The sequence below is a fragment of the Coregonus lavaretus genome (genome assembly GCF_964263955.1).
Source record: "Coregonus lavaretus genome assembly, chromosome: 10".
In the NCBI taxonomy this organism is placed as follows: domain Eukaryota; kingdom Metazoa; phylum Chordata; class Actinopteri; order Salmoniformes; family Salmonidae; genus Coregonus; species Coregonus lavaretus.
The window spans coordinates 6,622,608-6,636,752 of record NC_139997.1 but is presented as its reverse complement, the minus strand read 5'-3'; the positions used below and the strand labels follow the sequence as shown (position 1 = coordinate 6,636,752).

The following is a 14,145-nucleotide window of genomic DNA, read 5'->3' as shown; positions in this document are numbered from 1 at the left end:
GTGTCGCTGAGTTGTCATAATGATTCAGCAAATGTACATAATAATAATATGCCATTTAGCAGACGCTTTTATCCAAAGCGACTTACAGTCATGCGTGCATACATTTTTATGGGTGGTCCCGGGGATCGAACCCACTACCTTGGCGTTACAAGCGCCGTGCTCTACCAGCTGAGCTACAGAGGACCACTACATTATCCTAGGGGCGTTGGAAGACACAATGTAAATAACCTAATTTATGTCCCTCCTACTGCCCGGAATGCCTCTGCTGATCCTACAGCTATTGTATGCAGTAATCATATGCCTATGAACCAGAGTAATACTGTTAGCACTGAGGTGGTGTGCCCTATGAGGAAGTCCACTGTGTGCAGCTCACCCTGCACTAATAAAAATAACTTGAGTATGTCTACCTCTGCTAAGCTTCCCAGTAAAGCAGGAAAAAAGCATCCCAGAAAAGTGTTAAAAATAGCCCAAGTTAACATATGTAGCTTAAGAAACAAGGTTCATGAAATCAATAATTTGCTAGTAACAGATGACATTCATATTCTGACAATCTCTGAAACTCACTTAGATAATACCTTTGATGATACAGTGGTAGCAATACAAGGTTATAACATTTACAGAAAATACAGAAATGCCAATGGGGGCTGTGTTGTGGTCTATATTCAGAACCACATTCCTGAAAAGCTTAGGGGGGATCTCATGTTAAATACTGTTGAAGTAATACGGCTACAGGTTCACCTGCCTCACCTAAAGCCCATTCTGGTGGGAAGCTGCTATACACCACCAAGTGCGAACAGTCAGTATATGGATAACGTGTGAAATGCTTGATAATATATGTGATATCAATAGAGAGGTATACTTTCTGGGTGATTTTAAATATTGACTGTCTGTCATCAGGATGCCCACTCAAGAGAAAGCTTAAAACTGTAACCAGTGCCTGCAACCTGGTTCAGGTTATCAATCAACCTACCAGGGTAGTTACAAACAGTACAGGAATTAAATCATCAACATGTATTGATCATATCTTTACTAATGCTGCAGAAATTTGTTTGAAAGCAGTATCCAAATCCATCGGATGTAGTGATCACAATATAATAGCCATATCTAGGAAAACTGAAGTTCCAAAGGCTGGGCCTAATATTGTGTATAAGAGGTCATACAATAAGTTCTGTAGTGATTCCTATGTTGTTGATGTGAAGAATATTTGTTGGTCTGTGGTGTGTAATGACGAGCAACCAGACGCTGCACTTCACACATTTATGAAATTGCTTATCCCAATTACTAATAAGCATGCACCCATTTAAGAAAATGACTGTAAAAACTGTTAAATCCCGTGGATTGATGAGGAATTGAAAAATTGTATGGTTGAGAGGGATGAGGCAAAATGGATGGCAAATAGGTCTGGCTGTACAACCGATTGGCAAACGTACTGCAAATTGAGAAATCATGTGACTAAACTGAATAAAAAGAAGAAGAAACAAAGATAAATGACATAAAGAATAATAGTAAAAAGCTTTGGAGCACCTTAAATGAAATTTTGGGCAAAAAGGCAAACTCCGCTCCATCATTCATTGAATCAGATGGCTCATTCATCACAAAACCCACTGATATTGCCAACTACTTTAATGATTTTTTCATTGGCAAGGTTAGCGAACTTAGGCATGACATGCCAGCAACAAACGCTGACACTACACATCCAAGTATATCTCACCAAATTATGAAAGACAAGCATTGTAATTTTGCATTGGCATGTTGAATAAACCGAGCTGTCTGTTTGAACTACTGGCATACAGCTAGGACACCCATGCATACCCCACCATACATGCATACCCCACCACACATGCGTACCCCACCACCCATGCATACCCCACCACCCATGCATACCCCACCACCCATGCATACCCCACCACACATGCATACCCCACCACACATGCAGAGATCATCCGTTCACCTACTCTGCGTCTCACAATGACATAGCCGTTGGAACCAAAATTCTCAAATTTGGACTCAACAGACCAAAGGACAGATGTCCACCGGTCTAATGTCCATTGCTCATGTTTCTTGGCCCAAGCAAGTCTCTTCTTATTATTGGTGTCCTTTAGTAGTGGTTTCTTTGCAGCAAATCGACCATGAAGGCCTGATTCACGCAGTCTCCTCTGAACAGTTGATGTTGAGCTGTGTCTATAACTTGAACTCTGTGAAGCATTTATTTGGGCTGCAGTTTCTGAGGTGCAGTTAACTCTAATGAACTTATCCTCTGCAGCAGAGGTAACTCTGGGTCTTCCTTTCCTGTGGCGGTCCTCATGAGAACCAGTTTCATCATAGCGCTTGATGGTTTTTGCGACTGCACTTGAAGAAACGTTCAAAGTTCTTGACATTTTCCGCATTGACTGACCTTCATGTCTTAAAGTAATGATGGACTGTCATTTCTCTTTGCTTATTTGAGCTGTTCTTGCCAAAATATGGACTTGGTCTTTTACCAAATAGGGCCATCTTCTGTATACCACTCCTACCTTGTCACAACACAACTGATTGGCTCAAACGCATGATGGAAAGAAATTCCACAAATTAACTTTTAACAAGGCACACCTGTTAATTGAAATACATTCCAGGTGACTACCTCATGAAGCTGGTTGAGAGAATGCCAAGTGTGTGCAAAGCTGTCATCAAGGCAAAGGGTGGCTGCTTTGAAGAGTCTCAAATCTAAAAATATATTTTGATTTGTTTAACACTTTTTTTGGTTACTACATGATTCCATATGTGTTATTTCATAGTTTTGATGTCTTCACTATTATTCTACAATGTAGAAAATAGTAAAAATAAAGAAAAACACTGGAATGAGTAGGTCTGTCCACATTTTTTGACTGGTAGTGTATATGGATGATATGGATGACTCATGGGCGGCGCACAATTGGCCCAGCGTCGTCCAGGGTAGGGAGGGAATGGCCGGCAGGGATGTAGCTCAGTTGATAGAGCATGGTGTTTGCAACGCCAGGGTTGTGGGTTCGATTCCCACGGGGGGCCAGTATAAAAAAAAATATATATGTATTCACTAACTGTAAGTCGCTCTGGATAAGAGCGTCTGCTAAATGACTAAAATGTAAATGTAAAATGTATAAATCCAGGCACATTTAACGGTTAGGCTATTGATTATAGACCTAATTAAGTTGGGGTTTCCGATCTTCTCACTTTTCTTAGACAATTAAGGCCAAGGGCTGTTTTCTCGTCTCCTAACTCCACCGCATTGTTCTCAACACCAATATGCTGGTTAACTTTGCTATTATGCACATAGCAACACGGTCTAGGAATAGGCGCCAATTCAACAGCGCGCTGATGTTTCAGAACCGCGGACAGCGACCGCTATCAAACGCAGGAGAAAGCGCATTTGTTATAAAATAATAAAAAATGTATTAGTGTTGCACCATTGTCCTTAACCAAATACAATTTCAGCAGCACATGTCTTAGAGTGATGGACTGTGCCATCCCCACGGCCTCCACAATGGATCAGTCCACTCAGACAGGAGCCAATCAGACAGGTGTCTTGTACACCATGCATTATTTTTTTTGCTACTGCTCGACTAAAGAAATCTTGATCGACCAAACACTCGACCAGTCGACTAAATGGGGTCACCCCTAGGAAGGACGCCTGTATCTTTGTAGTGACTGGGTGTATTGATACACCATCCAAAGTGTAATTAACAACTTCACCATGCTGAAAGGGATATTCAATGTCTGCTTTTTTTATTTTGACCCATCTACCAATAGGTGTCCTTCTTTGCGAGGCATTGGAAAACTTCCCTGGTCTTTGTGGTTGAATCTGTGTTTAAAATTCACTGCTTGACTAAGGGGCCTTACAGATAATTGTATATGTGGGGTACAGAGATGAGGTAGTCATTCAAATCATGTTAAACACTATTGCACACATAGTGAGACCATGTAACTTATGTGAGTTGTTAAGCAAATGTTCACTCCTGATCTTATTTAGGCTCGTCATAACAAAGGGGTTGAATACTTATTGACTAAAGACATTTTTTTTTATTCATTTGTAAAAACAAAAATATATATATACATTCCACCAACATTATGGGGTATTGTGTGTAGGCCAGTGGCAAACAATCAACATTTAATCAATTTTTACATTCAGGCTGTAACACAAAATGTGGAAAAGGTCTAGGGGTGTGAATCAATCAATCAATCAAATCCGCAGATGTCACAAATTGCTATACAGAAACCCAGCCTAAAACCCCAAACAGCAAGCAATGCAGATGTAGAAGCACGGTGGCTAGGAAAAACTCCCTAGAAAGGCAGAAACCTAGGAAGAAACCCAGAGAGGAACCAGGCTCTGAGGGGTGGCCAGTCCCCTTCTGGCTGTGCGTGGTGGAGATTATAACAGTACATGGCCATTGAAGGCCAGAATTTTCTCCAAGATGTTCAAACATTCATAGGTGACCAGCAGGGTCAAATAATAATCACAGTGGTTGTAGAGGTTGCAACAGGTCAGTACATCAGGAGTAAATGTCACTTGGCTTTTCATAGCCGGGCATTTAGAGGTTGAAATAGCAGGTGCGGTAGAGAGCGAGAGAGTTGAAAACAGCAGGTCTGGGTCAAGGTAGCACGTCTTGTGAACAGGTCAGGGTTCCATAGCTGCAGGCAGAAGAGTTGAAACTGGAGCAGCAGCACGACCAGGTGGACTGGGGACAGCCAGGAGTCATCAGGCCAGGTAGTCCTGAGGCATGGTCCTAGGGCTCAGGTCTTCCAAGAGGGAGAGAGACAGAGAATTTGAGGGAGCATACTTAAATTCACACAGGACACCAGTTAAGACAGGAGAATAACACTTTCTGAATACTTTCAGAAGGCACTGTAATTTTACAATGGTGTTACTAGTGAAATGACAGTAACTGCACAGGTATAGGAGCAACCACATCTCATCATGGAAGCGGTGACACCCACCTGTGGAAGGGTCTTTGTGACCTCGTTGGCTTCGTCTTTCTTCTCCAGGGGAAATGTAGGCCTGTCTGCAGTGTGTGCCTACGACATGTCGTCAGTTGAAAAGGTGTTCTCCAATGGGAAGTACATGCAGAAAGCCACAGTGGAACAGTCTCACACCAAGTGGGTGAGATACAACGGAAACACCCCCACCCCTCGCCCAGGAGCTGTAAGTGTTGCTTGCTGAAATCACCTCCTAAACATAACTACGAAATTTACATTTTAAACATGTTTCCCCACTGTTTTCCATTGACCCTAATTTTTTGGGGGGGGATTGAATTGTGTAGTATTTGGATTGGGTTAGACCATTCATAGCATCACCCCCCTCTCACTCTTATCCATCTGTAGTGTATCAACAACCACAACCGTCTCCAGAACATCAACAGCTCTCTCCATCTGCCTGATAAGACACTACAATTTGTAAAAGACCATCCCCTACTGGAAGACCCCGTCCTTCCCATCGGCAACGGGCCCAAACTCATCACCAAGGACGTCAACTACACCCAGATCGCTGTGGAGAGGGTGCAGGCGCTGGACAACAACGTATATGACGTCATATTCACCGGGACCGGTAGGCGCGAACGGGTCTCGGGGGGGGGGGGCTGGCCGAGGTTCAGAGGATAGTGTTGTGTGGAGTTGGTGTTAATTCCATTTCAGTTCAGTTAATTACTATTTTCCTCGTTGTTGTGAAAAGTGCTTCTTTGGTGGGACTATTATTACGATCAATTCTCAGCTCCTGATTAAGGGCCATCTTTCAGTCGTTGATATGGCGTTAACATGTTTCCCCCCTCTAACCCTTTAGATAAAGGAATCCTGCACAAATCAGTGGTGTATGAAGGAGAGGTCCATACAGTAGAAGAGATTCAGCTTCTCCACAACTCTGAGCCTATCAAGACCTTGCTTCTGTCATCACAAGGGGTAAGTCACAGTGAAATATGGAAGGAGACTCTCATATCTCTCACGGAAATCGAGTTCTCATCTACTGTGATGACAATAACACTAAAACAATACAGCTGAGGAAGACGTCGAAACGTCAGTCACCTGTTCGCATCCTGTACAATGGATTAAAGTGAGCAAAAATAAATCTATCTGCCTTTTTTTGTTAACTGCTCCAACTCCTTTTTTTAAAATCTCAAATTAGTCCTTTTCTAAGTTTTTCTTGGTAAGCCATTCCCAATAAAACTAAGCTATTGAATACACAAGACAAGCTCTTTATTTCTCAGTTTGAGAACTCTACCTACCCACTAACTTTGGCTTTCGTGTGAAGCTTTTCAACTCGAGAGTAGAAAAGGGGAAGTTTCCGACCAGAGACGGGAAGTCTGCACCGAAGTTAAAACCACAACTGCTCCTTAATCTCAGTGAATGAATAATGAGCATTGTTTTCTCTCTATGCTTCCGCTCTGCTATGGGTGTGTGCCAGACTTACACAGCTTTTAAGCATTTTTACAGACACTGGGAAAGTTGTGCTTCATAGAATGTGTTGACTTTTAGTGTGTGTGCTGTGACGGTCTGTGACGGTCTTGGAATTTGAGGTTACGGTAATTGGTGCGTATCAGACGTGGCTTTTCTCTGCATCTTCACTATTACCATATTATCATTAAACTTCGCTTTTATCAGTAGCATTTCATTCTTATTATTCAAGTTATTACCTCTAAATATTAGTCTGGTATACAAACTAAGAAATGTAAGATTGGAATTCCGAAAGAACACAGATTCAGGTTTTGACGCACTAAACATAAATCAATAAATCAATAATACATCAGTCCGATTTATGTTTTTGCCCCCACTTTTTCTAACAATTCACATAACGTCACCAAAGCTGCTGCGGTCATTCTCTGTGACAATATGTTGTTCAAAGTTTCTAAAGAGGACGCAGTAATGAGAGAAATCATATATTACTGGAAAAATAATATGCTACTGACAATATTAGGTTATAGGCTATGCATTCTATAGGATGAATCGTGAAAGGACCTTGGCTATGTTTAATTCAGTTGCACCCCGAGGAAACGCAAAACTGGCACCTGTTGTCATTGTGTTGTGTGACAAAATTGCACATTTCTGGTGGCCTTTTATTGTCCCCAGCACAAGGTGCACCTGTGTAATGATCATGCTGTTTAATCAGCTTCTTGATATGCCACACCTGTCAGGTGGATGGATTATCTTGGCAAAGGATAAATGCTCACTAACAGGGATGTAAACACATTTGTGCACAATTTGAGAGAAATAAGATTTTTGTGCCTATGGAACATTTCTGGGATCTTTTATTTCAGCTCATGAAACATGTTGCGTTTTATATTTTTGTTCAGTGTATATAGTTTAAAACTAATAGGCCTAGGCCTATTCGAGGAGAGAAGCATCGATCAATCCTCTTGCTTACTGAATGGCTGTAGTATAGGCTATAAATACTCCCGCTATTAGGTAAAGTTTATCTACATGAAAATAAAGTGAATTATAAAAAAATATACCCCAAAATGAATGTAGGCCTATTTAAATGTCTTTGAGGGTTATTTTATTTTCATGGCGGTTTTCATCCATAACCGTCAGTTACACGGTATTCAGTTACCATCACAGACCTATGTGCCTGGTTGTGTTCACAGACGAGGTCCCTGTATGCTGGCTCTGACTCGGGCGTGGTGCAGTCTCCTACTGCGTTCTGTGACAAGTACCCATCCTGTTCAGACTGTATCTTGACCCGGGACCCTTACTGTGCCTGGGACCCAGACTCCTCCACCTGTGTCAACATCTTCCACACCCAGGGCCTCACACACCGGTAACACTCCTTTCATTATGGCATTAGGATTATCAGCACAATGCAAAACCTACATGTTTTTACTGCCTCAGAGTAACCCAGTCCATCCTGTTTCTCCGACTACAAGCCTGGAAGTGTCAAACCTTGTCTACTTTGTGATGTATGTTTACTTAATGTCTGTTCTGTTTGTTTTTCAGGAACTTGATCCAGAGCCTTAACGGTGATGCAGACAAGTGTCCCTCAGGTATGTAGCTCTGCGTCTTAACGTGACCAAAGTCTCTGCATACTGACTAGCTATTGGCAGACCCAGGATGCAGTGCTAACAGTGAACAAATACACTCATTTAGGAATGTCTTTATATCGCTTTAGTTAAAGTTTAATTGCCATATAAACATCTTACTCACCAGAGCTTTTGTCATTAAACACAGCATTAAAAAACAGCAAGAAAGTTCAGGAAAGATATAGTAACACCCACCCCTCTCTTCAGAGAGTAAACTCCTCCTCTCCTCCTCCTCACAGCGCCAGGTCTCTCTGTGGAAGACTACCAACGTGTGACAGTTAAACCAGGGAGCTCAGCTGAGCTGCCATGCCTGGTTCAGTCCAACCTGGCCGTGGTGGTCTGGAAGGTGAACGGCAGCACCATGACCGAGGCCTCCAAGTTCCACCTGATGGGTGAGACAGGTCTGCTCATTTACAGCGTGGCCCCAGAGGACCAGGGCCTGTACGAGTGCTGGTCACTGGAGTGGGCCCCTGTTGCAGGGAAGAACTTCAGCCGCCTCCTGGGTGGGTATGTCCTAGGCCTGGATGTCCCCAGGAGGCCTTCACCGCGAGGCCACCCCCCTCAGACAGTCACCCTCAGCTCCGCTCACCCCCACCACCAGTCCACCGCTGCCGCTGAAGGTAATAACGGTAACACCGTGAGACCCCTCCCACTAACTTCAGCCCCTCCCAGCTCCACCGCCCTCACCTCACCACCACCCACTCACAGCGCCTCGCCATCACTAACCACGCCCCCCAGCAGCAGCACCGCCAGGCTTCAGCCCAAGCTCCTTCCCCCCAGCTCCAGCGACGCCGATGAGACCCGGGACCCTGCGACAGAGTACCTCCAACACGACAGCAGCAGCACTTTCCTCTTCCTCTTCCTCCTCTTCTTCCTCCTCTTCTTGGCTGCCTTGGTCTACAACTGTTACATGCAGTACCTACCAGGGCCGTGTCTTCGTCTGCGTGCGGCTCTGTTGGGAAGCCAGAAGAAGCCCCAGCCTGAGTATTTAGCCTGCGAGGCCGGCCTCATGGAGCCTGTCACGGTAGAGAAGCTGGACGTAAAGGATCAGATCCACCTGAATCAGAACGGGGCACAGCTCCGAGCCCTGAGAGACACCGGCTACGAGACCGAGCCAGAGTGTAGCAACGGCAGGATCCCCTGTCGCAGCTACGGGGGGGAAGACAGTCCTTCTAAAGAGAAGCCCTTTGACGTGGACTGTGACTCACAGCCCATTGAATATGCAGACGCGGATCTAGACGCGTCACCGTACTGAAAGATACACATCCCAGCTTCTCTCTTTACTAGTGAATATTAAGGCTTGTTATTTATAGGGGTACTCTCCCTCGTTGTCTCTCTCTACATAGTGGGCCTATATATACAAACCTGTGTGTTATACATGGGTAAACGTAAGCTCAGTGGCCACCTCTCTTTCAGAAGGACAGACAGAGGCAGATTACTTCAGTTATTAGGAGGTCAAGTCACACATCCCGCTTGCCTTCAGAGATTCTCTTACTCACTCTACATACCCCAAGATCAATACAATCTAGGACCTACTAACTAAATATTAAAATCATAGCCTAATCTCTGTGCAAACCTGTAACCCTCTCTCTCGGCATTTTCCAGCAAGAAACGCTGATTTTTATTCCAAATTGGAAACATTGTTTACCAAATTGGTAAGTTAACTTGATGTTTTCCAAATTGGAGCCTTTTAGTTATTTTTTTTATACAATGCGGGGAAAACTCTTCTAACGCTTGTTAATTTTTTTCTGAATGTTCAGTGAATAAGGCTATTTGATATAGTAGGTCAGCTGCTTTCCATCCCAACCTCTAGTACGTTCTCCTATAGAACCTCTAGTACGTTCTCCTATAGAACCTCTAGTACGTTCTCCTATAGAACCTCTAGTACGATCTCCCATAGAACCTCTAGTACGTTCTCCTATAGAACCTCTAGTACGTTCTCCTATAGAACCTCTAGTACGTTCTCCTATAGAACCTCTAGTACGATCTCCCATAGAACCTCTAGTACGATCTCCCATAGAACCTCTAGTACGATCTCCCATTGAACCTCTAGTACGATCTCCTCTAGAACCTCTAGTACGATCTCCCATTGAACCTCTAGTACGATCTCCTCTAGAACCTTTAGTACGATCTCCTCTAGAACCTCTAGTACGATCTCCTCTAGAACCTCTAGTACGATCTCCTCTAGAACCTCTAGTACGATCTCCTCTAGAACCTCTAGTACGATCTCCCATAGAACCTCTAGTACGATCTGTAAATTCTCAGGGACGGTTCGTTAGTTCGCTCTAAGCCTTGTTCACTACAATGGGAGGGTGGTGGTTAGAAAAAGGTATGTGATAAACAGATAAAACCACTGGTGGCCAGTGACTGACTGAAGGAAGAGGTGTGGTACGACTGTGGTATGAGATCTATAGATATTTATACAACGGGTGGGTGTAATCCTGGACGCTGATTGGTTAAAACCGCATTCCAACCGGTGTCTATTCCACAAGTTACCACTGGCTAAATCTATGACGTTGAAATGCCTATTTACTCTGTTCCATCTGACTGCGCAAGCCACTGTCTCATCAGCCCAGCCAGACAATTCATAAACTTGATCTCCACTATAAAAAGCATCTAGACATTATCTCCCATTTCTTTAAGACTAGCAATTGGTTTTCAATAGTCTGTCTCTCTGACATTTGCAACATTGTTTCAGTATTGAAATTCGATCTCCAGCTGTCCCATAGTAATGAACGTGTCGGGATGAGACAGACAGACAGGCAGCTTTTCTCAGCCAGTCCAAATTGTGAATCAGCATCATTTTTATGGATGTATACAAAGAAATGTCAATAGAAAACAGGTCAAATGAAACGAAGTGCAGCTAGTTTGCGGTCTTTCCAGCTTCAGTTTGAAGTGATTGTGTTCGCTGTGTTATTGGCTAGCTCCTCTGAACAACAGTGTCCTGACAAGAGAGCACATATTCTATGCCAGGTGAAATCGCGCCTCATTAGCTCATTGTTATGGATGTATCCAAATAAATGTCACTAGAAAACAGCTTAAACAAATGCAAATGTAGCTACTTTGTTGTTATTCTGGCTGCACCGTTTGACGTGACTGTAAATTAGCTAGCTAGCAATAACTTAGTGAGAATAACTTTGCCAGCCAGTATGCCAATAGAACATTTAGAACGAACGACTGGGTCGTGTCCAAAGATACAGAACAAAAAGACTGAAGGACTGGGTCGCGTCTCTGGCAACCGAACCAATAGAACAAATGACCAGCCGGCTTGGGTAGCAACCCTAGATTTGTGTCGGGACTATATCTTGTGGAAGGATGAAATAGTATGAATAAATTAATCCAAATAACGTTTTTAATGAAAATATGTAAATCATTATTTGAATATGTTGGTAACCCGTTGTATAAAAGTGATAATGCCGTCAAAGCCGGTGTTTGGAGGACATATTTGCACGGTTTTCAATTTTGTCTCGGGCCTAACAACACTCGTGCCAATATATCCTCCAAACACCGGCTTCTCGGGCATTATCACTTAAATCTAGTTTTATCCCTTACATGTTTGACAAGGACAATATTAAAAACAGAGGGGCCTGGGTCAGATTAAGCATATGAGGCATCATCAGCTGTTTTATGAAAGGAGGACGTGGTTTTGGTAATCATCAGCTGTTTTATGAAAAGAGGACGTGGTTTTGGTAATCATCAGCTGTTTTATGAAAGGATGACATGGTTTTGGTAATCATCACCTGTTTTATGAAAGGAGGACGTGGTTTTGGTAATCATCAGCTGTTTTATGAAAAGAGGACGTGGTTTTGGTAATCATCAGCTGTTTTATGAAAGGAGGACGTGGTTTTGGTAATCATCAGCTGTTTTATGAAAGGAGGATGTGGTTTTGGTAATCATCACCTGTTTTATGAAAAGAGGATGTGGTTTTTGTAATCATCACCTGTTTTATGAAAGGAGGACGTGGTTTTGGTAATCCTGTTTCATGCTGCGACGAAATAAGGCAAAATGCTGAAGTGAGTGATCGTGACTCACTAGATGACAACGACGGAGAATGCTGGACACTCAAACCACTGCTGTCTGAAGCAGACCTCTCCAGAGCTACACTGCTCTATTCCAACTCTGTTTCTCTTAATCTCCTGTGAATCCACAATTCCAATGGTACGAAGACACGTGAACTCTGGGGTCATATTTACTAGACATGATCTTCCTCCATATTAACCTGTATTGGTTAGTTTTCCCCACTGGTCAGTATGTACAGTTTGAGTCCAAATTAAGCTTCTCTAATGCTAGATGCTTTGGAAAAAAGAAAAGGTGAAATATTAATAAAGCATTTCTGTTTTCTTTGTCCTTAGAACATGGGCACTGAAAGTAATCAGATGTTTTTTATTTAATGAAGCTTTAATTTTTACTCTTTTTAAAGATTATGGTTATTTAGTGATAAAAACTGTCAGACCTGTATTAGTATGTTTTAATTTAATTTTTGCGTAGTAATGTTATTTTCTTCATTTCACTGGATTTATTGGTTCACAAAGCCTCTTTTTAATAGTTAGACCTATAGCCTCCCCTCCTGTGTCTGTCTGTTTCACACATTTCTCTTACTGCCTGGCTGTTGTCCTTAGAGAACTCTCCTTTCTCTTCTTCGGCTCTCCCCACCTCCTCCCTCTCTCCCTCACAGCCTCCTCCTCTGCTGTTCCTCCTCTCTCTCCTGTCGACACTTCCTCATCCCTGTCCACCTCGGGAAGTAGTCCCTGTCTCCCTCCTTCCTCCACCTCCTCTGAGGGGTTAGGGGTGTGCCTGCTGCCCCCGTCCCTCCCGGACCAGGCTTGGGGGGTTCAGGCTCAGGAGGCCTTCCTGCTCTTCTGTCTGGCCGTGGGTGAGTGGTGCCTGTTGTGATCGCTCTCTCTCTCTCGCTCTCGCTCCGCACCTTGCATGTGGCCTTCTCTCCTCAGACACACATCAACCAACCCCCTACATACCTACCTACCTTTCTACCCTAACCTGGGATGTGTTCAGATCCTCAAAACAAGTGAGCCATGTGTTCTTCTGACCCCGTTAAATCCGATAGGATGACGGTACAAATCTGAACAATAATGTGATGAAAAGGTAGATGTTTTTGTGTTGATAAGGTACAGTAGATCAGCTCAATGTGTATTTGATTGATCAAGTTGTCTCAAAGGTTTTAGTTCCATATTTTTTCAAATATAAACTTGCACCATTTTGTATCTCTTGTTATTGGCAAATCTGACCTGAGACTGATATATTTAATTGGAAACGAGGCGAGAGGTGTCTTTATAAGAACAAAGGACTCTTTTTGGTACTTTTTAAGCTCAATGTGTCAATTATTGAGTTTCAATACGATCTAATACTAGAACTTTTGCCTGTACAGTGTATATATTTGTGTATATATGGAATATACTTTTTTGAAGATGTTCATATATTCAAACAGACATTCTGAGGCTACTGTTGGTAGCTACTGAAGTTTTAATAAATCCTGATTTCAAATGTTTTGAACATTAGCCTACTGGTTTGTTTAACTGTCATAATGCTAACATGTGCAAATCAAGCTAACTAGGTTACATTATACACACACAAACAGGAAATGTAAGAAGATAAGCTTCTGATTTGATTAAAGTTTAGTCTTGATGACCTTTTTTTGAAAGATTAAAATTGCAAACATTGAAAAAACGAATTGACTGAATGTGATCTTTTGAAAACAAATGAAAAGGCCATCGGAGAACATTTGCACAAGTCATTCACCTCACCGCAAATTAAGTTCTCCCTCAATCACGATTGAATGTTAAACTATTCTGACGCACAAAAGGAGTACATGTATTTGGACTCAAATCTGCACACTAGATCCTAGGCAGTATTTAGAATGAAGTGGTCCACAGTAATATATGCTATCGTATTAGAGTCTGAAAACTGTATGGATTAAGTTCGGAATGATGAGTCCTTTCTGCGCTGAGGATCTGTTCGAATCAGATCTGTCCGGTATTTCTATGATAGCAGACCCATGAGTTCATTTGGGGGTGAGCGCTTAGAATTGACGTGCCTCCACAGCAGTTTTATTGTGAAAAAGCACCCACCTGGTCTACGGAAATAAAACCTTCAGTAAACCACAGACTTTAAT

At 42.8% G+C, this 14,145-nt stretch overlaps 1 protein-coding gene across 1 annotated transcript in view; it reads left to right on the top strand.

The window, feature by feature from the left end:
- Nucleotides 1-13,694, top strand: part of LOC311135709 (semaphorin-4D-like) — a 74,327-nt gene extending 60,633 nt beyond the window's left edge. Inside the window, exons 12-17 of the mRNA XM_084169731.1 lie at nucleotides 4,999-5,155; nucleotides 5,335-5,557; nucleotides 5,789-5,904; nucleotides 7,584-7,756; nucleotides 7,933-7,979; nucleotides 8,255-13,694. Coding sequence (XP_084025857.1) covers nucleotides 4,999-5,155; nucleotides 5,335-5,557; nucleotides 5,789-5,904; nucleotides 7,584-7,756; nucleotides 7,933-7,979; nucleotides 8,255-9,270 — 1,732 coding nt within the window. The 3' untranslated portion in view covers nucleotides 9,271-13,694. The remainder of the gene's footprint in view (nucleotides 1-4,998; nucleotides 5,156-5,334; nucleotides 5,558-5,788; nucleotides 5,905-7,583; nucleotides 7,757-7,932; nucleotides 7,980-8,254) is intronic.
- Nucleotides 13,695-14,145: the final 451 nt, after the last annotated feature.